Source organism: Micromesistius poutassou (assembly GCF_964030765.1).
Source record: "Micromesistius poutassou genome assembly, chromosome: 19".
Taxonomy (NCBI): domain Eukaryota; kingdom Metazoa; phylum Chordata; class Actinopteri; order Gadiformes; family Gadidae; genus Micromesistius; species Micromesistius poutassou.
Window position 1 is genome coordinate 10,708,596 of NC_140289.1, and position 26,727 is coordinate 10,735,322.

General features: G+C 45.4%; 2 protein-coding genes across 2 annotated transcripts in view; one reads left to right on the forward strand and one right to left on the reverse strand.

Moving 5' to 3' along the window:
- kif3ca (kinesin family member 3Ca) overlaps positions 1-13,544 on the reverse strand; it is a 16,427-nt gene extending 2,883 nt beyond the window's left edge. The window contains exons 1-3 of the mRNA XM_084483800.1: positions 11,614-13,544; positions 2,100-2,201; positions 923-1,121 (exon numbers count right to left, since the gene is read on the reverse strand). Of these exons, the coding sequence (XP_084339926.1) occupies positions 923-1,121; positions 2,100-2,201; positions 11,614-13,068 (1,756 nt within the window). The 5' untranslated portion in view covers positions 13,069-13,544. The remainder of the gene's footprint in view (positions 1-922; positions 1,122-2,099; positions 2,202-11,613) is intronic.
- Positions 13,545-15,559: 2,015 nt separating this feature from the next.
- On the forward strand, positions 15,560-26,679 carry rab10 (RAB10, member RAS oncogene family). Its single transcript, XM_084484173.1, has 6 exons — positions 15,560-16,239; positions 21,276-21,336; positions 22,587-22,725; positions 24,385-24,474; positions 25,210-25,311; positions 25,416-26,679. The coding sequence occupies exons 1-6, from the start codon at positions 16,113-16,115 to the stop codon at positions 25,500-25,502; spliced, it is 606 nt and encodes a 201-aa protein (XP_084340299.1). The 5' UTR covers positions 15,560-16,112; the 3' UTR covers positions 25,503-26,679.
- Positions 26,680-26,727: the final 48 nt, after the last annotated feature.

Below are 26,727 nucleotides of genomic sequence, written 5' to 3' on the forward strand. Positions count from 1 at the left end.
AGGAGAGAGAGAGAGAGAGAGAGAGAGAGAGAGAGAGAGAGAGAGAGACAGGGGAGAGAGAAAGAGAGAGAGAGAGAGAGACAGGGAGACACAGGGGAGACCAAGATAGAGAGAGAGAGAGAGACAGGGAGACACAGGGGAGGCAGAGAGAGCGAGAGAGCGAGAGAGAGAGAGAGAGAGCGAGAGGGAACACGAGAGACAGGTGACCTTCTATCATCAGGGACTTCCTGGGTAGATAAAGATGAGTCTGCACAGAGCGCCAGCTCCGGTTACCCCTGGCAACAACGAGGGCATCAGCAGAATCCTTTACGAGAAATAAAACTCTAAGAACACATTAAAAAATGATACCAGTCGGATCTTGGCAGTCTGAGCCACCAACCCCCTTTGTCCACCCCCCCCTCCCCCGCCCCCTGTCGCCCGTCCCCCTGCTCAGCTTTCAGGCTGGTCTTTCTCTGAGCCATCCCACACGGATCAGTGGCCCATTGCCCCCCTAGGGCCCCCTTTGGCCCCCAGCCCTGGGTCGCGTGCTTCCACTCGGCCCGAGCCCACCACAGCTCGGCGCCGCTCCGCCGCTTACAGCAGCTACGTTTAGCGCTGAAGTCCAAGACCAAGTCCTAATTGAATGTCGATCGTGCGCAGCGGGAATGAGAGACAGAGAGTCTCTCTCTCTCTCTCTCTCTCTCTCTCTCTGACCACAGTGTTGTGACTGCACATGGGAGGGACGGGACATACAGGAGTGTGTCCACGGTTGCAGCAGGACGGAACGCCTCGGCCGCCGTTGTAAAACAAACGCAATCAGAACAAAAGTAAAATGACTAACCATGGAAAATATTTGAGGCTTTAGTGTTTGCGTTGGCGGCAGGGGGACTTGGAGGTCAGGGTTCAGAGGTCAGTGGGTCAGTGGGTCAGCATCAGAGATGACGCCCCTGACATCGTGGGGGGTCGGAGGGGGGGAGGGGTGTCGTGTGAATGTGTGTGTGTGTGTGTTTGTGTGATACCTTCTTGAGTTTCTTCGTCTTGGCTTCCACCTCCTGCTGCAGAGAGGTGAAGGTCTCGCGTAGCTCCAGGAACTCCTCATCTTGGGCCAACACCTGCTGCTGGATCTCCCGCTCCCTGCTGGACTGGAAGACCACAACGCCACACCGCGGCCCCGTTACATCCCAGAGACGATGGACCAATCGCTGACGTTATTGTAGTCCGGTGATCTATTCTCTTAGAATCTACTAACATTGTCCTGCTTTTCAGTATTTTGCCTTCAATGGTAAATTGAAGGCAAAATATGCCTTCAATGGTATAATTAACGCTGTTTTAGTATATACTACACGTGAACACTCCAGAAATAAACAAGATAACGCTTTTTGCCGGGATTTATTTGTTTTTATTAGCGGGACGAGACGACCGTCACACGCGCAAAACAATATCCCGAGTTTGAGATCTCAGTCATGGGATATCGCGCAATATCGCGAGACAGCGACCCAATCAAATTGCGCCATCTTAGGAGGTTCACGTGGAGCACATACTAATCCTGGTGATCCATCATGACTATAAGACTATAAATACTTCTTGTAAAAAGCTTTCTAGCGTTTTGTGGCGTGTTTGTGGATGACGGCTGGGTCAAGCAGCCCGACCAGTTGGACTGTGGGGCTGGGTGAGGCTGCACACCTGTTTCACATTGAGCCATCGATGGTCAACAGGTTGAACCAGCCGTCACCACCACACACACTCAGAGAGAGCTCCTGCATGGCAGTGTAACAGCGTGGAGCACCAGCATGGATCATTGTCTGCAAACGTTCACGATAAAACCGCTTTCCAACCACCACCCTGCGTCCTGGTCTGGACGAGCCCAGTGAGGGTCGCGTCGGCGGACTGTGGTGGCCACCTAGGTGTAGTGTAGCACTGGCATTGTCACGTTTATGTTTACATGCCGATGCAGTGATTGCAATGGATTTACCAGTGAAGATAGAAGAATGCACTGAATCGGGCCACACCATAATCTCTCAAAAATCTCTCTCTCGAAAATAAATACTTTTGGGTCATTTGTCTAATCAGTCGTCAACAATTGACCATAAACATTTTTTAGTAATTTCATTTAATTTTACCTGCTCGGCAATCTCCTGCCTCTTCATCTCCAGCATCTTCTGTTGTTCATTGGTGTGATCTGTGATGTTTTTCCCTCCAACCAGCAGCTTGCTTTCCATGGCCTGGCATAAGCACACCACCACACAAACGCCATTACACATCCGGTGAAGTTTGTGGAAAAATAAGAATGATCAAGGTGAAGATATGTCATGTTATGCTGCCTGCACTTTGCCACGGATGTTTTGAACGTGCAACACCTGCTGCAGTGTACCAGTGTCCCAGAGGTTAAGAGCCAATCAGACAGAAGCCTAAACAGTGCAGGCTATTATTCACTCATTACATTATTATTCACTCATTACATTTTAAAATAAATAATCTGAGTCTTCAATTTCAGATGATCAGATTTTCAAAATGATGAAACAATTCTCTCTATTGAAATATATTAATCCTAAAAACATTAGATCATCAACATACAGTCCCTACATGCTTATGGAGCGTTGATGGAAATGACAAAGGTTTATAGGCTAAATTTTGGTGATTGTTTTCGAGGATTCTTTCAGCTTCTTGCATTTCTCCAGGCACTGCATCTCTGGTTACCGAGGAGATTACAGACTGAGGGTTTCTGGTGATGTAATCTGTTGTTGAACGGAATTATGTTCACATACACGCACACACACACACACACACACATATACAGTCACACACACACAGTCAAGTCATTATCTGTCCCTGAGACTTGTCCTGAAGGCAGAAAGTATACGCTAACTCGAACAGAGAGAGAGAGAGAGAGAGAGCGAGAGGGAGAGAGACAGAGAGAGAGACAGAGAGACAGAGGGGGAGAGAGACAGAGAGAGAGAGAGAGAGAGAGAGAGAGACAGAGAGACAAAGACAGAGAGCGAGACAGAGAGACAGAGACAGAGAGAGAGAGAATGACATGGCATTAGTGGGAAACATTGGAGAAAAAAAAACAGGACTCTGAGGACGGGATGGAGGGTAAAAGATGGAGTGAGGCCCAAAAAAGGGGTTGAGGCTGCTTACATGGGTCACATTCCAACCTCATGGTACCACACAAAAGCCTTTTTGCTTAATGTGTGTGTGTGTGTGTATAAATGGACAGTAAAATGCTTAATGTACAATAGACACACACATTGGACATGCGTGCACGTGCGCACACACACACACACACACACACACACACACACACACACACACACACACACACACAGACACAGACACAGACTGAGCGTACAGTGATGTCCTTCAGAGAGAATGCATCCGCAGCAGGTCTTTACAAAAAGCCTCTTTGTTCACTGCTGCCTTTGTGTTCTGTGAGTGTGTGTGTGTGTGTGTGTGTGTGTGTGCGCGCGTGCGTGCGTGCGTGTGTGTTCATGTATAGTGTGTGATTCTCTATGTGTATGCTTGCTTAGTTTGTGATGTGCCATAATCACTAAGCTTCATTTAAAGGGCTGAATCATCCATCATGGATGCCCTGCCTAGCCCTGTATTTCTCTCTTTCTCTCTCTCACTCTCTTGCTCACTCTCTAGCTCTCGCTTTCGCCATCCAAGTCCATCTAAGTGGTTATGTGTCTCTCCTCCCCCACTGGTACCAGATAGACCCGTTTTGATGCAGGGATTTAAATGTGCACTGCTTCTAAAAGTTGGATACAAATTAACTGCTGGTAGAACAGAAATCACCAACAATTGTATAGAGTAGGTCAGAGTGAGTTTCAGTCTAGGCCGAGTGCCCAGTGGTTCTCTCTGTCTCTCTCTCTCTCTCTCCCTCTCTGTCTGTCTGTCCATCCAAGAGGTTCTGTGTCTGTACTCTCTGTCTATTCTGTATCATATAGCCTGCTCTCTCTTCCTATTACCGGATAGACCAGTTTCTGTGCACGCATTAAAATGTGCACTGTTTTATAAGAGGGAACACTGGTTTTATTTGTACTTCTATGCTACACACTAACCATTATCGTTCAGCGTAGGACAATTAAGAAAGGAGCTAGCGATTTCTGGATTAAATAACCTTTATTGGGGATTTTTGAGTAAATCAAAAAACAAACAAAAAAAACAGTGCTTTCAAACTCTTTTGCTTTGCTGTGTAATCGGTTCCCCAGTGAAAAGTGGCCTCGTTAAAATAAAACCTGGTTGATAATCCATTAATGCTACCTTATTGGAAAGCGTCATTCTTGCAAAAAGAGGTCAGCTGATCCGCTAATGGGCTGAACAAGACGTTATTGATGCAGATCGAGGCAGGGCTATTCTTAGCCGCAGCCCATTTGTATTGGCCAACACGAAAAAACACACAAGAAAGCAGATTTCCTACTGCTGTCAGTGTGTGATGAACCCACTCGTCATGAGAGGAAGTGTGAGGCTTGTGTTGTTCACCGTGTTAAACCCTCATGTTCCCTAGATGTAACGGGATTTCTGGGTCCTGTCAAAAAATGAACAATTTCAGTCTGGGGATTCCAAGCTAGCCTAGCCGACTATGAAAGGCTCTGGTTTACCGTCGCTGTGATTTCCAAGCTAACCTAGCCGACTATGAAAGGCTCTGGTTTACCGTCGCTGTGAGTGCAGAACACTGACGGCCGTGTCCAGAATCACACCAGATACATTGAGACAACACACACTCTGACGTGACAACCGTTTTAAAAGCACCGACGATATCTATTTTTGGTTATTTTCTCTTTCATAAAAGCGCAGAACCCCCTTGAGATGGGGACTGTTGGTTCATGTCACCGTTATATGTCGTCATTTTCCCGGAAAAGGGGATGCGTCTTCGCTGATGCCATTACGTGACATCAGAAGGTCTCAGAAGGACTGAGTGGATTGGAGGAGATGGGACGGAGGAGATGTGACGGAGGGGGAGGGGGGGGGGGGGGGGGCGGGGTGGATGACTCAAACCCCAGGAGGCTGACCATAGGCAGTGATGTCATTACATTCATTTCCTGGCAAAGCTTTGGTGTGGTCGGTACGGTGGCCGAGACAACGCACACACGCACGTGCACACGCACACAAATGAATGCATGCACATGCACATCCACTGGTTGGTTGGATACATTGCTAATTCCCAGTATACCAGAGCTAGTAGTCTGAAGGTCAGAGAGCTACTGTATTGATGCTATCAAACGACCCTGTGATAGACCCCCCCCCCGCCCCCGCCACACACACACACACACACACACACTCCCATTATTACTGTCCCCCCCCACCCAGTCATTGAGGATTCATCTGTGTCCAGCCTCCAACTGCAAACATAAAGCAGGCTTTGTACTTTGCTGCGTGTGTGCGTGTTCGTGTGTGTGTGTGTGTGTGTGAATCCTCATTATCTGTCCTCCTAGTTTTTATTGTATCTGAAATATGGGGTTGGGGTTGCAGTTATTGACTCTGCTTGTGCAATTGGGCACTTAAGAGTTTAAAAATAAAGACTAAATGCCTAACCACGTTGTCCAATGTCTTTGTTCAATACATGATTTATTGACAACGACGAGAGTCAAAGTAAGGCACTTGAGTATCATTAGGTTATGGTATCCATGCATGTTGAGCCCTCATCTCAGCTCTTACAGGCATGTAGAGCTGAAAAGGGATTGGTGTATATCAGTGCGTGTATATGTGCTAGGCCTGAGCAATAAAACAATAAATTATCGTATCGTGATAGACTTTTGATCAATATCAATATAAAACATGTTCAATATATATATCGATAAGAGACTGGACCACCGAATCTAGCAGCTGGGTTTGTTACACAAACATGGTTCCATACTTCTTTACAATATTTGAGTGTTTTTCATTGTTGTATCGACATTGGAGTAATTATCAATGAAGAACAGTGGAAGGTCATATTAAGTGTTAAACAGAAGTGCTTAAATCCAGCATGGTGATGCCTAGTCTTTTTACATTATTAAAATGATCAATAGTTATCGATATCGATTAATATGATCAAGTTATATCGTGATATGTCTGTCAGCCATATCGCCCAGGCCTATGTGCTCACCTGTAAATTGTTTAATGCATTAGACCTTTGTTATTATGAACATAGTTATCAAAAATAACCTCCTTATTAATTAAAAGTTCACTACTAACATTAGTATCTGTGCCTGAGTGTGCATGTCTATATCTCTACGGTTATGCAGACTCAAGTCCCTCCCACCCTGTTGAGAGGGGCTGCATCAGCCAGCCAATCACAGCCAGGCGAGTCCCTGCTGTAGAGGAAGTCCATGCTGCTATAAATACACCAGGGCCATAATGTGGAATGAGTGTGTGTGTGTGTGTGTGTGTGTGTGTGTGTGTGTGAGTGAGAGAGAGTGTGTGCGTGTGTGTGTGAGACAGAGGAAGACAGAGAGGAAAAGGGAAAGATTAGGACAGTAAGACAGGAAAGGAGGAGGAATTAGGGGGCAGAAACAGAAAAATGTAGACAGTGTGTAAGGTGGATAGGTCATTCAATGAAAACACCGGCCACAGAGCGCTTTGAACAACAGCTTTGACAATCATGTTGATTTAATTAAAAGAAGAAAGCCATAACAGGACTGTCCTAACGATCGAACGAATCTCGTTGCCAATCTGACAGCTGCTGGGGAATATTTAACCTTTCATCCTCCCAATTCAACCCCCTGACAGACAGCAGCACCCATTAAACATGTTTATAGGACCTGAGGCCCAGCAGAAATAATAACCTCATCTCTCACCAGGCGTGTATAACATCTGTATCACATAGGCGTATAACTATTTTTAGATTTTCAGCCTATGTTCCCCTCTTAGCCAAGGTGATGTTTGGCAAGGATACAAATAGCAACGATATTTATTATAGCAATAATACATATCTTTTATATTAAAGGTTTTATTTGGGTTAAATCAGATAAGGACAAAGAGTCTCTACCATCAATCTCGTCACTGTCTCCTTGCAGGAGGATAAGGGATGGACAGCACTCACACACACACACACACACACCACAAACACACACACAAACACACACACACAGAAGGACACACGTTAACTATTCATCAATATTTCAGTGGTGCAGCATTCCATGTTGACAGATGTAGAGCTCCATCTACTCCAGCGTCCACACACACACACACACACACACACACACATATACACACACACACACACACACCCTCCCTCATCAGCCTTCTCTAATTAGGCAGGAAGGCAAGATATATAAACAGGAAACACTCATTCTACCCAGTAGGATGTGTGTGTGTGTGTGTGTGTGCCTGTGTTTGAGTGTGTGGTGTGTTCAAATGGGTTGCATGCCTCTACATTTATACACATATGTGAACGTGTGTGTGTGTGTGTGTGTGTGTGTGTGTGTATGCAAATGCTCATACATGTACTTTGTTTCGTGATGAACATGTATTTGTTTGAGCACATAATGGGGGGCATATTTCCCATGAGGTAATGCCAATTGTTTCGGAGCAAACATATGGACTGAGAGGAAACTGACGGCAGGAAGTTGTCCAGCCTCATGACACACTGGCCACAGACAGCATTCTGAGAGCACAGACACCCACTGCAGCTGCTGCAGTCGTCCAAAGGATAGCATTCATAAACATAATGATGAGCTTGCTTGCTGTGGTTACACTTTCACAATGCACTGATTCATAATGATAATGGACTAGACAGGGCAATATAAACAATAATAAAACACTAAAAACATTATAAAACACTTCCACTCAAATGCACAAAGGAAGGTTGTATTGCAGTCGACAACGGATGAGTTTGAAATAGATGGAAAGAGATAGACAATTTTTCCCCCTTTTAACCTATTTCTAGGGCGGCTAACCTACTTACACAACATGGGAAAGGTTAGCGGCTTCAGCGGATACAGAGTTTAGAGTGGTGAGGGAACGGAGCGAGAAAGAGAGAGAGAGAGAACATACACACACACACACACACACACACATATAGGGGTAGATAAGAAAGGGAGAACGAGACATTAAAATGGAGAAAGATAAATATAGTCTAAGAAGGATGAAGGAAACAAGAAAATGACATTAAAAAAGTCAACTTTAAAGGTGAAAGCCATAAACATTGTTAAAGAATGTGGAACAGAGTGAGGAAGAGAGAGAAAAAGAACGCAGAGTTGAAGAGCAAGGGAGACTACAACATCTAGCTCTGACCCATAAAAGTCCTAAGAATAGTCCACCTGACCCAGGGACAGGCTCTCTTCTGCATCTGACCGGCCAACAGAAACACATCGCATAACGTCGGACAAGTCTACCTCACAGGTATACAAACTCCCACTCCAACTTTACCCACAGCAGCCCCGGCTGGGGAACACAATGTCCCGTCCATCCTCTCCTCTAAAACTGCACAGAGAATATCCCAATGAATAATCATTTACCTTCCTAGTACTTCTACCAAAGAGTAGGCAGAAAAACAGCATATTTTGAGTATACTTTTGCCATCATGATGATTTCCTGTTTTGTGTGGCAGAAATAATCTTCCAGGAGACAAAAAAGGCAGATACCTAACATTGCTATCCATTGCCAAGCATTGCAGAAAACGAAAAAACAAAAGTAATATTTTATATTTCATCAGTCTCATCAGTCCGTGTGCAGAATTTTCTATCTGGGATTCATTCTTATCTCATCTGAACGACAGTCGGAAACACCCTGATGGAGAGTGACAAAAAACAAGGGTTAACAAGAGAGGCCTGACCCAAAGAACACCAAAAAGAAACCCATCTCTGGGACCTACCAAAGCAAGGTAGCGTGGGGTAAATCTGTACCATGTACATGTTCCATGGCACATTGGGAAGCTTTTATTTTGAAAAGACCCATGGTGGCAGCTACCAGCGAGATACCATCACAACGCCAACACCACCGCTCCGTCAACACGGGGCGTAGCGCGCAGATGGAGCTCTGCTCCACCTGGGACAGGAGGGAGACCTTTCCAACAACAGCTCCCTGCAGTGTACCAGCTGACTAAACCCAGCTTGGAAAATGGTCTGACCTACTTGTATGTGTACATTTGTGTGTGTATCTGTGTGTGTGTGTGTCCCGTGTGTGTGCCTGAAAAAGCAGGGCCGAGTGAGTTTTAAAAATACGGTATGATAATGTAATGCATTTAAAATGTAATATTTCTCCTCGCTATTTCAATTAGCTGGCGTTTTCTTTCAGCGATGCCTCGCAGTGCCTCGTACCTCTGCCTAGCAACCACTCCAGCTCTGCCTCGCTCTCTATTCCCACAGGAGTAGAGAGCCGAATGAGAAAATTGCAATGTTCCGGGCTATGGGTTTTTGATAGGTCGGCCAATTTCGTTCATAGCCAATCAGAGAAAAAGGTCTGGAGGGTTCAGTTTGGACTGAATAATGGAGACTAGGAGAACTCACATCATGATTTAGCTTGAAGTAGCAGTTAAAAGACCTACAATTTACTTGATGCCATAAGACTTATTTACACTCTCCAAAATATACATATTTTGGAAGGTATTATTAGCAGGCTACCTTCTTTATCCACCTGTAAACAAATCACACCATATGACAAAAACAATGCAGGCCCAATACCAAGTGAAGAAACCAGTAATCAATCATGGTAATCTGGGGCCACTTACTGTCTGGCTAACACATGATCCATTGTTGTCCAAAAGCAGTTCATAGCGGCTCTGTCTTGAGTTGCACTTGAACCACAATGCAGGGCTCAGCATTAGACTGAGACATCATGACACCAGCCGTGTCCTTTCAATGAACCTGCCTCATTGTTATTGTTGGGCGCTTACAAATGTAGCGATCGCATCTACTGTATTGATATGAACGGCTCCGGTGGACATAGTGGATTGGCTACAACTGCTCTAATTAAGAATGGACAGTGGTGTGCAGATCTGGCCCAGCCATGCCGTGTAAGGCCAGAATAGTACTATGGGTACAAAACGTACAATATATTTGTACCAAATCCAACCCTTCGCCATGGGAATAAATGGGTCAAAGGTTTTCTTTCAAAAGGGCTGATCCAGGTCATTTCCAGCCACATCGGTTTCCTGAGTGATAGTGAATTCAGTCCTTTATGTGTCAACTGGATTTTGGATTCATGATTCTGTTCTTGTTCATCTATATTTAGCTATATTTTTGATTTATGGACGAATCAGTGTCCTGCAGAAACACCTTACGCCGGCTTTTATATAAAAAGAGTACGGCTATAATATACGGTGGACAAGACATGCTGGTTTGTCCTTGAGGCCCACTGTGTTGTGATATTGTGAAACTGTCCTGGTCATTAGCCAAACGACCAAGGGCACCACACCGGGTAACACACACGGTTCCATGCCGCCATTGTGTTTGCTTTGTCAGGAGAGAGCGGACACCCTCTAACGCACAAGATTACAAAGACAAAGGAACAATCGCTAAGCCAGCTCCTATGATGAATCAGGGACTTAGAAACGCGTTGTAAGCACTCCTGCCAGAGCTTATTTAACTGTACTTTCTGCTCCTCTTGTTCACGAAGGGAGATCAGTGCTTCATCTAAAGCTCTATACCTTACAGCAAAAGTCTGTGTCTGTGGGTCGCGTTTCATAACGTTACAATTCTCAGACTCTTCATTTGTTTGATTTAGGTATTGCGCCTTTGAGTGTATTCGAATTGGATTGGTCTGTAGTAAGCAAGGGTTCACGCACAGTGAGCTGAGATGGTTTGATCAGTCAGGATACAAAACAATAGACTGCAGTCAGCCGTTCTGCACTGGCTGATTTATTGACTGGATGTGGGCATGGATCAGTGCAAGTCCTTAAAGCAAGTCCCACTGCATCACTGATGCCCACTGTGTGTGTGTGTGTGTGTGTGTGTGTGTGTGTGTGTGTGTGTGTGTTTACGAACCTGTACGTCAGCGTTTGACCTCTACCACTTTGGGAGGGATAAAATATATCTGTCTTTAGGAAGACATTTCTTAAATAACTGCAGTTAATTGAATTCGTTTTTTGATATATCTATCCGCTAATCTTACCTGAGAGGGAAAAATGACATACTTTGTTTGTTATTTAAACAGAGGAGACAGATAAATGGTCTGGGACCAGTCCAGCGGCTTAACTCACATGATCTTGTCATAAGCTACACCTCTTTGATGATGACTCCTAAGATTACACAGCCTGTGTGAAAGAGATGTGTGTGTGGGTGTGCAGCAGAGTGCGTATGTACAAATCGGTGTGTGTGTGTGTGTGTGTGTCTGTGTGTATGTGTGTGTGTGTATGTGAGAGAGAATGGCTACATGAGTGTACGTGTTGACATGTGACTATTTGGGTTGAACGTGGAATGCTTGAGAGAAGTCCATGTCATTGATTTCCATGGAGTGTGCCAAGAATTCCTTTTTGACTAAGAGGCGGAAATACAGCTCTGGATTTCGCTAGAACCTAATCTCAGTGACAGCAAAGAAAACAAATGGCACCAGATGAGGTTCCGGGTGATGTCACCAAGAGTGACATCACCCGGAACTATTTCAGCCAATCACAAAGTGCTCGTACACAACCAAGCAATGGTTTTCCCAAAGCTTGGTTTTCGGAAGCGGCTTCACCTCCACGAGGTCACCACGGACCCCCCTGCGGCTCACCTTGTACTTCGCGCTCAGCTGTTCGGCCGCCTCCTGCTCCTTCCGCAGATCTCCCATCATCCTCTCCTTCTCTCCCAGCAGCCTCTGCTTCTCCTCCGCCAACAGGGAGCGGTCGCCCCGGATGGCCTCCTTCTCCCGCTCCAACCTCTGCTCCTCCTGCTTCACGTACTCCCGCCCCTCCTTCTCCACCTCCTCCTCGCCCTCCGTGTCCCCCTCGCCCTCCCACCCCTCCTCGCCGCCGCCCCCGTCCCCCCCCTCCCCATCCCCATCCCCCTCCCCCCCCTCCTCCACCTCCTCCTTCCGGTGCTTGCTCCGCCCCTTCCGGTGGTGGAGCTGCGCCCGCAGGCGCGCAATCTCCATCTGGAACTCCCTCAGCAGGGCGTCCTTGGGGTCCTCGTTGACGCGCGGCTGGTTCTGGATGTTCTTGGCGCGGTTGGCGTAGCGCAGCGTGGTCAGCGTCTCGTCGTAGTGCTGCGGCGCCGGCCCCAGCGTGGCCACCATCACCGTGCGAGCGTTGCCCCCCAGCGAGTCCTGCAGCAGGCGGGTGAGCTTGGAGTCCCGGTACGGCACGTGGCCGCTGCGGCCGTCGGCCAGCGCCGAGATGACGTTGCCCAGCGCCGACAGGGACAGGTTGATCTTGGCCGCCTCCTTCAGGCGCTCGCCGCGCACGCCCGTCTTGGCCTGCCGCTCGCTGCCCGCCAGGTCCACCAGGTTGAGCCGGCCCACGCGGATGTGCTTGCGGCCGTCGGGGCCCGGCTGGCTGCACTCCACCGTGATCAGGAAGAGGGTGTGGGAGCGCGACGAGTGCTCGTTCATGTCGGTGGCAGCCACGGCCCGCGCCTGGTTGCCCACGTTCATCACCTCCTCGATCTCCTTCACGCTCTTGCACACGCACGACGTCAGGTCGCGCACGTACACGCCGGCGTCGGGGCTCTCGCGCAGCTCCAGGGCCCGGGCGCCGGCGTGGTTGGGGTCCAGCAGGTCCCGCACCTCCTCCCGGTAGATCTCCAGGTAGGAGGCCCGCACCAGGTACTGCCGGTCCGACTGGGAGCGGGAGATGTGGGTGAAGATGTGGTCGAAGGCGTTGGGTATCACGCCCCGTTGGTCCGGGTCCATCCAGGCCCCCTGCATGGTGTGCGTTTTCCCCGTGCCAGTTTGCCCGTAGGCAAAAATGGTGCCGTTGAATCCCGCCAGCACAGAGTCGATGAGCGGCCTGACGCTCTCGTCGTACAGGTCCCGTTGCTTCGAGTTGCCGTCGTAGACCGCGTCGAACGTAAACGTTTTTTGGGGTTCGCTTGGCGGCGCCCGGGGGTTCCGGAGCACCACTTGGCCTAGCCGCAAATCCATGTCCACTATGCTACCCGCCGAGGACACGTTCGCCTCCTCTTTGCGGCTCAGCGGGCGGCAGCGGACCACCACCTTCACAGACTCGCTGCTCTTATTCTTCGACATCATGAATCCTGAAAGCCTTCGAGCTGTAAGGCAACACTATGACGATGGCTCGGCCTAGCAACACAAAATACCAGACCGTAATGGGGCCAATGATGAAACCTAATTATGTATGTAGAGACTGTAATTAGCCAAAATGACCTGATATGTCTACGCGGGCCTGTGCATTGGGCTACCCGGTCATTGCAAAAGGGATATTATAAATGTAAGCGACTGTCGCTTTCTGTCCTACCACAGCCGGCCGTACTGGTTCTGATGGGGATCCGTTTTCTTCATCGGCACTCGGTCACAAGCTCTCACGCGCTATAGGTCGACGCTCCATTGCGGATGAAGAAGAAAAACATGTCCGAATTGATTCTCTGGCAAAATATTATAGATATTCATTCATCGAAACATAGGGGCTAGGTTCGTGGGAGCTAACCGGCGTTTCTACCGCGGTCCACACGCCCAATAAAACACTGTCCGCATCTCCCTACCTTCGCCTCGCGGATGCTCAGGCCGTAGTGCACTAGCGGCGCCCTGTCTGTCTGCGCTGCTGCTGCTGCCGCCGCGCTCCCTCTACTGAGCAGCACGCGTACATGTACGCGCGTGCGTGCGCACAGTCGTGCATGCACGCACGCACGCACACACATGCACACACACAAACACACTTCAAAGACTATACCACACCCCACATTACTGCGGAGGGGAAATAATGAATCATGGGATATGAAGTTGCATTGGACATCAGTGCAACTTCAGTGCTGCTTAAATCCGCTTTTCACTATTGAGTGACTTTATGAATTAATTAGTCCTCCAAATTGGCTATAAGAGTACACAGGCTAATGGAAATATGAAGTATGTGATATAGCATTTATACGTATCTGGTAGGATTGGAGTAGTCTTCAGTTCACTTCTACAATTATACTATAATATATACATGTGTATTTTATTTAATTGAAAGAAGGCCTATGCTCTTATTACTAATACTGGGTATAATACTAATACTCATGTACGATACTCATATTTATGGTCTGGTACACCTAGTCCTTCCAGGAATAGATTAACTACCATAAATGTGGCTCTTCCATATTATAGATAGGCATTAGTGCTGGATACTAGTTCCAAGCCTAGGGATATATGCCATATATAATATATACATATAAGGCCTAAATTTTAGCTTGTCATTGAACTGAAATATGTCAAAATACCACCACCTGCTGGGTAAAGGCTGTATGGATTGTATCGTTTGCACTTGGTCTCATTGAAACTTCAAAGGAGAGGCTTACGTGTAACCTGGCTAAAAGCTACAGTTTAAACTAAGTTATAGGCTTCCAATATGCATACTATTGTATATATTGGGTTATTATTTATATTGTATATTGTGTGTATTATAACAAAAAATAGAAGATAGTTTGGGCTTATGTTTGTCCTTTCATCAGTCGTCATATTGTTTTTCGTTAATCACATTAACGACAAATATTGATTCAAACATTACAAGACAACAATACACAATACTTCGGACCACATAACTCATAAAAAAAAAACATAAAAAAATTAACACGGACATCGTACGCATAGCGATCCAAATATTTCAGATGGCAATGTGTAAAATAATAAAGAGAAACTCTCTCCAAATCTTCTCAATGAAGCAACAACTTACCACAAATGAAACTACAAATCTGTAACCATGTTTTTCTGATATTGTGTTATTTGTGTGTGTGTGTGTGTGTGTGTGTGTGTGTGTGTGTGTGTGTGTGTGTGTGTGTGTGTGTGTGTGTGTGTGTGTGTGTGTGTGTGTGTGTGTGTGTGTGTGCGCGCGCTCTTGTGTGTGTTATTTATCTGCAATATACTTTTCTCTGTGTCAAGTCTGAACAAGGCAGAATAAATTACCCCCAACATTCCAGTAGGAGTGTCTTAAAAAGTTATGACGGACGGAAGAACAGATTTCTCAATAGAAAGATGTCTTTAATAAGCCAGCAGGCACGCACATGGTCGATTCATATCGAATGGAAAGTAATGAGCGTACCGTTACTCCAACATCGATTGTGGGCAGTGACTTGAGTGACAGATCTAGTATAGATAATACATTTGTTTATAAGTTAAAAGAGGATGTGGGAAACGCCCGTGACAAGCACTGAAGAAATTATGACATCACTTCGCCTGACTCACAGCTGGGATAGTCCCCGCAGCCCCGCAAGCGTGTCATAAAACACACTCTTTACACAATCTGAAACAAACTAGTGGGCATTTTGGATCACAAAACATACATCGAGAACAATTGTAACGCGAGTATCTTTGCCCACAGGTCCAAAATAGTTACGCAGTAACATTTGCCCTCTTTCTATTGCAATTTAAAATACGCCTCATATCGCTCTATGTTAGCAGCGCTGGCCAATGACATGCGCTTATGTCTTTGAAAAGCAGCGGTATAGACCAATGGCGTGCCTACATTTTGACAGAAGGGGCGGGCGAAGGCGTGCTTTGGAAAATAGGGTGTCGCCGTGGTGGCTCTCATTCGAAGGCGACGGTGGTCGTCTATTTGGGCTTGTAATCTTCAGCAAGACAAGTTAACGTGAACGGCTCTTTACTTTGACACACTTTTAGCCCGGGGATTTTTCTAATTCGTTTCGGCCGAGGTTGCGACCAGGACTGGAATGTCGGGGTGTGCCAAGAATCTGAATTAGCTCGCTATTAGTTTGAAGAAAGAGGGAGTCGGGGTAGAGAGGCCATTTTGTCCCGACTGTGTGGGAGAAAGAAAGAGTGGAAAAGAGGAATCACTCGGGAAGAGATACTTTTTTTTTGTTGCTTTCTGTTCTCATACCGTAGGGGAACGAGTCGGGCGTCGGAAACAAACCCCGCTCTCTGGAATCCCGTTCTGACACGTACGCGGGTGGTATTTAGCCGACTTAGCTCCCTTCGGCTAATCAACTCCTCCTGAATCGCACAGTCAAGTGACACGGAGCGAGCGCGCACTGAGCTAGCCGAGGAGGAGCTGGCGCGAGACCCCGCATCGCCGCGTGAGATCGTTCCCCCGTGTTTGATCCGGTCGCCGCACCGCAAGTCCACCGATGGCGAAGAAGACGTACGACCTGCTGTTCAAGCTGCTGCTGATCGGAGACTCGGGCGTGGGGAAGACGTGTGTGCTGTTCCGCTTCTCTGACGACGCCTTCAACACCACCTTCATCTCCACCATAGGTAACGTTGGGTGTCGGCGGGTGTGCTGCTCTGCCCTCGCCCGTGAAGGTGCTCTTGGGGGGGGGGGGGGGGGTGGTGGTATATGCGCCGTACTGGTTTTAACTGGGACCGTTGCGGTCTGATGGGGTTGGGGGAAAGCACAGCATTGGGCCGGCTGGTCGTAGCGCTGTCGGCCAGCACCAGCTAACGTGTACTCGTCGAGGCCTGCTAATGCTGCCCACGGAGCGCTCCCCCGGCAGCCCGGTGTCGGCGCTGATACGGAGCGGGTCTGAACGGTACCGAGCGGTTACTGGACGATACTGAACGATACTGAGCCGGTAATGAACGTAACTGAGCGGTAAGTGAACGATACTGATCGGTTTCTGAACGATACTGAGCGGTGACTGAACGGTTCAGAACGACACTGAGTGGTTACTGAACGACACTGCGTGGTTACTGAACGGTTTCTAAACGATACTGAGCGGTGACTGAACGTTACTGAGTGGTTACTGAACGATACTGATCGGTTTCTAAACGATACTGAGCGGTGACTGAACGTTACTGAGCAGGGAAGAGCATTAAGGGTGTCTGAGGGCATTGACAGCAGTGTCACCGCTGTCAGGTCGATCCACTCTGGTAGGTGGTGATATTTAAGATCAGCTAGCAAACCCCGGCTAGTCAAAGGCCGACGCATAGGTTTTATTTTTATTTTGAGCTGACCAAATTAATTACAGCCCTTGTGTTACATTCTTCCGTAGGACCTATTGTTCATTGCATACTTTCTATCTAAGTACGTTGAAATGGCATAACTTTGCGATATGGTGAAGTAGCCGTGAAGTAGTATGTCAAAGAATATCATAAAATATTGATGCAGTGGCGTCATGGGCTACTTTCTTGAAGCAGTCAACATAACGTTCACTAGAGTCAAGTCCTTTTAAATTGTGTTTAGTTCTGGTGTTACCAGAACTTTGTTAACCAATGATACTCGAGCTATAGAGTACAAATTCACCTTTTTTTCATGTGTTTTGCACAATCACGTGAATTCAATTGTGATGGAATGTCATTGTAACCTCTTTTTCTATTTAGTTTAATATACTCTGTGAAGATATGTATTCAATATATATATATATATAGTATTGTGTAGTAGTTGACAATTGCCCGACCACAAGGAAAACCCCAAATAGAAAAGGCTAGAGAAGCCAGTTCAGACTTCATTTGTATGCATCTAAGCAAACTGCGAAACCACAGGCATATGCTACATGCCTGTCATAGTATGTTGCAGATGCATTGTTCTTGCATTGGCTGGAATTAGGTGCATGTACATATGCCGCTCTGTTTTCTGTAGAGATATTGGCTCTTACAATTTTTAGTTTCTGTGTTAAAAGTTAAGATTAGCATCGGAGTGGATCATGGATGAAGTATTGTGATGTATAACTGATACAACCGTACCATGTTACTATCGTCATCGTTCCAATTCATCAAATCATTGATTTGGCGTTGTTATGAAGTGCACTCCAATCTGTTCCAATACAACATGTTTCAATTGGCAATTATCAAGGAGCTGGTCAGTTAAAAGCAGACTTTATGTCATAGGGTCTCACAATACTGAAGCAAAATCGAAATTGTATTCCAAGATAGATAGATATCAACAGGCTTGGTATTGAATGCAGAATAGAGGAAAAGACAGTAAAGCTATTGGATTGTTCAATACACAAAGAGTCTTACTGAATTTATGGGTCTGTATCTCTGTGCGTGCATTCACAGCCTGTGTAGACCTTTCTCTGACACAGCACTCATACCTTTAGAGACAGAGATGCACAGCTGCTTCTTAAAAATACCACCGGAAACCCCCCCCCCCCCCCCCATTTCTCATCATACACCCCCCCCTGTCCACTTTCCAAATCCCCTTGGTCTCTCTGTCACTCACACTAAAGCTCTTTCTCTCCCTGCCAGTTTAGTTAATACACAAGTTCAAGTCAAGAAATTTAGCATTGCTTTCCATTAAAACATCTTTGCTGGAAACTAATGATTGCCAGCTTTTTGTGTTGCACAGTGGAATTATTACTTTAGAAAGAAGTTGTTCTTCGATGTAACCCAGACATCAATTATATTCTCTGCTACCAGGATTTCTTTCTTCTTCAAAACAAGAGAAATGCTTTTTAATGGGTAAATGTCAGATTTTCAAAGTTTTAGTTTAATTAATCTTTCAGACAATCTGCTTGCAACCCTTGAATCTAAATTATCTATCCCTCACATAGTGTATTTGTTTACAGAATGTCTTAAGTTTCATCGAAGCAATGCTTGGAAGTTGAACTAAAGTAATGCCCAAGTAAGATGCTTTCAGGAGAATATAATTGATGGCACCTTGCAGTATTATTTTATGCATAGTAGATCAACATTGCAAATAAGATATTATGCAATTTGAAAACTACTAAGCTGGCAGTGGTTACATTTTGGCAAATGCATTTCAGGAAATTCTCAAACATTTCCCATGCACACCAATTTAGAAAATCTTAATGTGAAGTTGTATAGAATGGTTGGGCGTGTAACTTGTGACATAAAGCTAAATGCAATCATTTCTATAGGAGTCATGTACAGCTAAAATAATCCAGTCAATACTTGCCGGCCTCCATTTAAATTATAGAATCTGGGAAGCATAGGAAGTTGTTAATTGGCTACGGCTGTCTGTTTGGTTCTGTAAGCTTTTGGAATCAGATCAGGAATCTGATGCTGAGAGGGAGAGGAGATTACTCCATTTCTACATGAATATGACACCCTTAACTGGGGTATGAAAAAAGGCTAAACTTCCTTTAACACGCAACACTTGCAAACTAAAAGCAGACTATCCAAACTGAACCACCAAGCCAAACTCAAAGAGAAGACTTATGGAAGCCATGTATTTCTATGGTTAACTCAAAGACTTTTTTTTTACCAACAACCGGTTGTTGTGATGCCTTCTGAATTTGTTTCAACCAAAGACCAGCGTGCAAAGCTCTCAAGAGCCAATGAGTGAATGTGCAATGGAAATGCACATTGTCATGCTACAGTATAATTCGGTACAGCAAAAGGGCTCTATGTCATACATTTGGAAATGCTCTTTAGATACACATCCGTGAACTGAATACAACCTTTTAGTTTTAGCCTCAAGTATGCCCTATAATGTTTAGCTCCAAAACTTGTTTGACTTCAGACTTTGTAAGTAGTAAATCAGTTACATTTTTAAGGTCTAATCAATATAGATGATATTGCCTAATATTTATATTGTGATATAAATGAACTCCTAATGTTCTAAATACATGGGACAAAGTGAATGCATACATGTGGCAAATGAACTCCTGGGAAACTGAATGATCATAATATTCTTCCACCAAAAACTACAATCAAACGTGATGTTGCCCTTTTATCTGAAACAATTGATCAGTGCATGCAGTTGTGTATTTGTTTTGTGTGATTTTTCAGATATGCATCTCTTCTCCACGCCTGACCCCTGTCTCATGTAGATCATTTTCCTGTCACAAACCCCCATCTTGCTAGCGTTCTTTCTCTCTCTCTCTTCCTCCCTCCCTCTCTCTGGGGTATGTTTGCAGAGGTCAGTGAGTCACACTTTGGCAGGCTGTTCCTTCATTATTCTATGGGCTTGCCCCACCTAGAGCACAGCTGTTTCTGACATAAGAGCTGCCTTAACTTCTGGCTCAACCAGCCAAGCTCACGGCTCAGTACTTGGCGAAAGGCGACTGCATCAACAAGGGGTCTCATTTAATCATGGACGATGATAAGGTTTTTAGCATTTTTGAAATAGGAAGAATCCTGATGTTTCCAGACCTAATTCACACTGAGGTTTATCGGTAGTCGTCATTGTAACTGGCTGTGTATATAATTAAGTGTAAGAAAGCTAATATATAAAGTATCACTGTTTATGATAATTATATGACCGACTGTGCAGACTGCCCCTTTTTGTTGCCCCAGTTTAGTGCTGTTATTTGGGCACCGTGGCAGTTAACACCGCGAGACCCATCGGGACTTTCACGGCTGATTGTCTTTTACACTCCCTGCTTTATCACGCATCGCAAATATCTGTTGAATATCCAATGACCTATGAGATATTCCAAAAGCTATGACTGCGCACTGTACAAAGTTGAGCCGTCCACCCCACTTAGTAGTGCTTACCAAACCTTAGTACTTAATCCATGATTGGAGTTTCTGTTTCGCTAAATATTGCTTTTGACTCACTTTCAGTTTTGCCTTCTCTTTTAGTAACGCCTTATTAAAATAACTTAATGCTGTATGGATGTTGGATGGTTTTATTTATTCAGCCAACAGCTGAAAAGTTATCTTGAGACCCTGATTTCACTCTTTTTAAAATAATGAAAATATCTTAAACAATGATCTTTACTAACAACGATGATAGCAATCACGGAACAAGCTCAAAAAAACAATATGACGACGGCACCTGCGCTTCGTCTGGCATGAAACTCGCTTTAAATTTTCGCTTTAAATCTGCCCTAACCGAGTTGTTTGTAACGATTATGAAATACTATTGCATTTCCAACTACTTTTCCAGTACACAACATTAAGAGTTATCGTGTTGACGTTAAGTGTGAAGTATTCCAAACCACAGCGAGCAGCCTATATAGTAGTTGACGAAAAAATGACAATTGGGTGCAAAACGCAAACAATTTCTCGTGATTTTTGGATGCGAGAAAGCATTCGGTTGTGTGCAGCCGCTCTGTCTAATAACAGACTGAGAGCCTGCGGATGACACAGCAGAACGGACAAGAGATAACCTTATTGTCTCTGCTTGTCACTCATTTTCTATAGCGCCGTCCGTTCCACGGCCCTGTGCGGTCTGCTACTCTGACATGTTTTCTACCTACCATAACATGCGGTCCATTCCTTTTCATCCCCTTTCCTCTCCCATCCCATGTTTTAGGTTGCTATGATCTGCTAAACCCCTGTTTGGGGCTGTCATTGCTCCATCACTTGTAGTCCATGAAGCGGTCTAAAGTGTGGGTGTTGCATGGTGCCTGCATTAAAATGTCTTCTCTTGTGTATTTCAGGGATCGATTTCAAGATCAAAACCGTTGAATTACAAGGAAAAAAGATCAAACTACAGATATGGTGAGTGGATCATTTGAGGCGTTGCTTGTTTGCGGATCGTGCCATTGTGCGCGGTTGGGTGTAAGCAGCTCTGCCGTCGAGTGTTGATACGTTTATTATCGCTGGCCTTAACAAAGAGAAGGAAATTATGGTTTTTATCATAATGGCAATGGCATAATACAAAGCAATAGAACCACCATGGCTAATGTGTGTAATGTTGTGACAGCTTAGGCTTTCGAATTGAGGCAATTCTTTATCACACACAGGAGATTAGATAGCCATTTTCTGCAGAAACGTACCACGTCTCACATGCCACCCTCCATGACTGTACACATGTAACATAATAACTGAGGTGTACTTGGGAATCAAGTCTAAAAAAGGGGAAGGCCACGTTGAGCTGACATTAACCCTATAGCTGTACTGGATGCTAATTTCCCTTTTCCTTTGCCCTTAACCACCAGAAAATAGTTTATTGGCTATGAAGCATTTTTCTGGAGCAGACTGATTCAACCTTGACATCAAGTTGGCCTCTCTGGCATACAATGGTGGTCAGTTGTTAGTGGGGGTTGTGGCCTGTGCAAGCAGAGCTATATGTTGGGAAATGGTACTGGGGCAAGTTGGAACCTATGCATCTAGAAGCATGGATCAGCAGAAAAGAGAATAAAAAATATATGACATAATATTGGGAGTACTTTTTGATTTTCATTTGAGACATTAATCTCAAACGTTTTATAATGATTTGCATCTGTATTGAGAGGCACGGTAACGCTACAGAATGTGGTCTGGTTGCCAGTAGAAATGTCACTCTGGGCGTGACATTTCCACATTTTTATGCATTATCTGTTGCTCTTTTGCTGAATACATTAGTAGGCTGCATCCTGCAATGGTAGCAACGGTCATGTTAATTTAAACTGATAGCCTAAGCTAACACGCTAACTATCGCACACCTGACGGTCCCTGACTGGGACTTCTTGACGTTGCTTGCTTGTACATCATTGGTTATAAAACTCACACTCGCTAAAGTCGGTTCTCAGTTGTCTTTGATTAAAAAAAATAAAAGGTTTGTCTATCATGCCAATCATCTAATAGAGATTAGGGGGGCGGCCTAGTGCTGACAGTTGATACGGGGAAAAACAAACCTCAGAGAGTGAGCACAGAAGCGTAAACGGACCCTTAGCACCACGAGGGTACAGCTTGTGCTTGAACTATCTGGGGTACATTGCATCTTGAGGGTTGCCCAACGAGCTGAGTGTCTGTCTGTCTGTCTGCAGGGACACAGCCGGCCAGGAGCGGTTCCACACCATCACCACCTCCTACTACCGGGGAGCCATGGGCATCATGCTGGTCTACGACATCACCAACGCCAAGAGCTTCGAAAACATCAGCAAATGGCTGCGCAATATCGATGAGGTGAGGGAGCCCCACACACACACACACACGCGCACACACCCCGCGCACACACCCCACCCACACTTCCCCATGGAGATCAAGGAAGTATATTTAATATTCCTGCCGAACCAGCCACTAGAGGGCAGTAAGTGACGACGCAAATGGACAAAAGCCACAACTCTGTTGACGCCCGTATATACACTTGCATCTCTGCCTTTTTATGTTATTTCATCCTTCATCTGGTGAGATAAAAGGTCCACTAATAAACATGTTGTTGTTCCTCTTAGAATTAATTCATGCATACAGGCCACAAATACCTTTTTTAATAGGAAATAAGAAACTCAATTACACTGACAAAAAAAAATTCAAGTTTTTCTTTTTTGGGGAAGATTCATGCATCAATGACACAGACTACTTTCAGTCCATCAGTCTTCTTATCTTACTGTTTTCCTGGGTCTGTATGAAGGTGCCATCTTCCAGAAACCGTGTATAACTTGGATTCCATCTGTAGTGTAGGGAATATAACTGCGTTTTTTTTCTACTTGATCTTTGGTGCATGCCTTCATTTTCTAACGGCACTATTTTGCATAATCTCGCAGTAATTGCCCCTTCTGATGGCTCCGATAGATGTGCCGTCTCTCGAGCACAGCCACAGGCTTGAGATGTGAGATAACTAAACGGACAGTGTTGGGAAGAGTGAAGCTAGTTTGTCTCTTAAGGTCATCAGGTCAGAGAAATGTTGCATTTGCTGTCACAGCGCTCTTTGAAATAAGCTGCAGTTCTATGATTAGCACTTTCTGGCTGACATGGAATAATAATACGCCAACATATAATGAAGGGTTAACTCGTCCCTCTGTTGCTTCCTCCACTAGAATTTCCAATTATTTTCCTCATTGAAGTTGAAGGTCTCGACCTCAACGTAGGTTTCCGTTTGCCTTAACAAAAAATCAAACAGGATTCTCAGGAACCGAAAAAGCAGAACAGAGTTGTTTCTTTTTCCAAATGTTTTACTTGACACATTTTCACTATTGAACATAAGCAGCTGCTCCTGTTGGTTTGTTAATATCTCACTGGCTAAACACAGCTGGTTACCCATCTGTGTTTAGTGTACATACCACCCTATACATGTACATAGTACACCCTAATCTAATGCTAATGATGGTCCGAATACGGTGACAGGGCGGTTGAAGGACTGTTTCAAAGCCTGAACTCCATGTGTTTTGTGTTAAGCACTGCTGAGATGACCCGCGTTGGGACTCTCTGGAATGGCTGCCAGAAGCATTTTCTTTTGGCTAACAGTCTTTCATAGAGCTCAAGGAAAAGCAACCAGGCCATGTTTCCTTGAAACCAAAACTATTTATTCCACATCATACTGCCGAGAAGGGATCCTTTGGTTGTAAATTATTTTTTAAGATTTCCATTACTTGTTACTATTTGTTTATGTCCCAGTAGATTTAAAAAGCATTATCATTTTCCGGATCAATGTATTTTTCCCTACACGCACAAGGCGCACGTCAACAGACATTTTGCACAGATCCTGTGATCAAAGCCACCTTCCATTCTCCGCTTCTCAGACACAACGGTCCTGACACGCATGCAGACTACTGGCGTCTCTAACCCTCCCGTTAGGGAAAGATAATTGTGTGCCTTGCTTAACGGCCATGTTCCCTCTGCCCGCAGCACGCAAACGAGGACGTGGAGAGAATGCTGCTAGGCAACAAGTGTGACATGGAGGACAAGAGGGTGGTACCGAAGGCCAAGGGAGAGCAGGTGAGCCGGTGCGGTCTGCTGGTCACGCAGGCTTTCCACATCCCTTTCCCACTACCACTCCAGTTTCCTGCTTCCTGCTTTGTTCAGGGTGACCCGGTCAACAACGGGTACTGACAGAGTTGTTTGGGCTCTTCGACTGGAGGATTGCGGGCTGGGGTAGAAGTAGCCAAGATTATATATTCAATTCAACAGTGGCCGATATCAAATATGATATCATGGCAATAAGTTTGTAACTCTGTTGGAACATCAAGCCAAACTAGTCAAAAATGTATATTGGACAGGAGTCCAATGTGGTAGTGTTTCTTCCACTCCTCTCCTACCTCACAAGGAGTGCCTCCAGCCGTCAACAGGGCGGAGGCAAGGACACGGGGCAGGGCTCTCCGTTTGGCACGGGGGCAGAGTTCAGTACTTGATCGTGGTATTATGGTTGGAGCAAACGTGACAATCTGCCACATGGACGGCACAAAAACGTGTGCCAATAAGAAAAGACGATTACAAATTCACGACGCTTTTTCCTCACGACTGTCCTCCCCCTGAGCTTTGTCATTCATTTATTTGACCTGCCATGCCAGCCGCAAACGGAACGTGGCCCGCATGACTAGCACGAGACCGGAGTTATGTTTCAGAATTACCCCACAGTCGGCGGTACCTAGAGGTGACCAGTTGTTGTTCACACAACACACCCCCCCACTCCCCTCCCTAGTCTTATTCCTCCACCTCTCTCCGTCTCTGCAGATCGCCCGGGAGCACGGCATTAGGTTTTTCGAGACGAGTGCCAAGGCCAACATCAACATTGAGAAGGCGTTCCTGACGTTAGCAGAAGACATCCTCAGAAAGGTACGTGGGGGGGGACATCTTTTTTAAAGGATTGCCCGTCGCCCTGGAGGAGGTGCGGTTATTCAGTAACGCCTTGTTCTGCCTCCGTGTGATCTCTCGAACAGACGCCTGTAAAAGAGCCCAACAGTGAAAATGTGGACATCAGCAGTGGGGGCGGAGTCACAGGCTGGAAGAGCAAGTGCTGCAGTTGAACGGCTTCAGCTCTGTCTCACTTACACACAGCACGCACACGTCGCACGTACCCACCCACCACCCACACACACTAACACACACGCCTATATGTACATCCCCCCTCTTTCTCTTTTTCTAACCGCTCTATATCTCTTCTAACTCTACTCACTCGCTAACCTATCTCTTGAGTTCTATTTTACGCACACTCGCATACACACACACACACGCATACACATACACATACACCTACACCTACACACACCTACACACACACACACACACCCTCTCTCTGTGTCTCTGTCTCAAGAAAAAACAACGGTAAATCCATCTGTCCCTCCCATTGTTTCACTCTCCACTGCTCTTGGATCACTTTTATTCTCAATGAAAAGTCCAGTCATGTCATGTTTCTTGTCATTTGTTTTTAAGGTTGCAAAAAAAAAGTACAATAATGAGTGTGTGAAAAGATTAGCTCACATTTTTAACCTTTCCTTTGCCTGAGCTCCCCTGAATGGACCCTTCCCCTCCCCCCATCCCCCCCTCCCTCCCTCCCCCCCCCTCTTGTTTCCTGAACACTTACTTTCATTCAAAGGAAAACAAGAAATAAAATTAAAAAAAAATATGAAATTACACAAAAAATTACAAATGTATTATTAACATTTTGTACACTAGTGGGGTTTCTGTTTAACCGTATTTGGTCATATTACGATTTGTTACCAAGTGACAGAGACGTGGCGAGCTCCTTTTTTGTATGTGGGGTTTATTTTGTCCTGTGCCTTATATGGATGACAGGGGCGGGGCTGTGTGATGGGCGGAGCCACATCCACCGAATGAAATTACAATTTAATCTGTTCTGGTTCCATCCCTTCCTCGTGAAGCAGAACTGAGGCAGAAGCGTTTGAATTTCTCCTCCAGCTAAGAGAACGTCATGTGTCCTGTTTATTTTTTATTTTTTTTTATTTTATTTTTTCTCTACAGCGTATGTTTTCACTTCCCTTTTTTGGGTTACTTCTGTTTCTTTGGATTTTGTTTTCCTGCATGCAGATTTCTTTGGTTTGGAAGCCTTGCTGTAGAGTTTCTGTCTTTTTTTTTTTTTGCCACTTTGTTATCTGTGGGCGGGAGGTCCAAAAAGTTCTCTTTGGAAATTCAAACAATTTTGCAGATCCATTAAAAAAAAAAAAAATAAGCTTGTTTAAGTTACCTTGTTTGTGTGCTCAATTTTGTCCAGTGTGTGCAGAATTTCTCTTA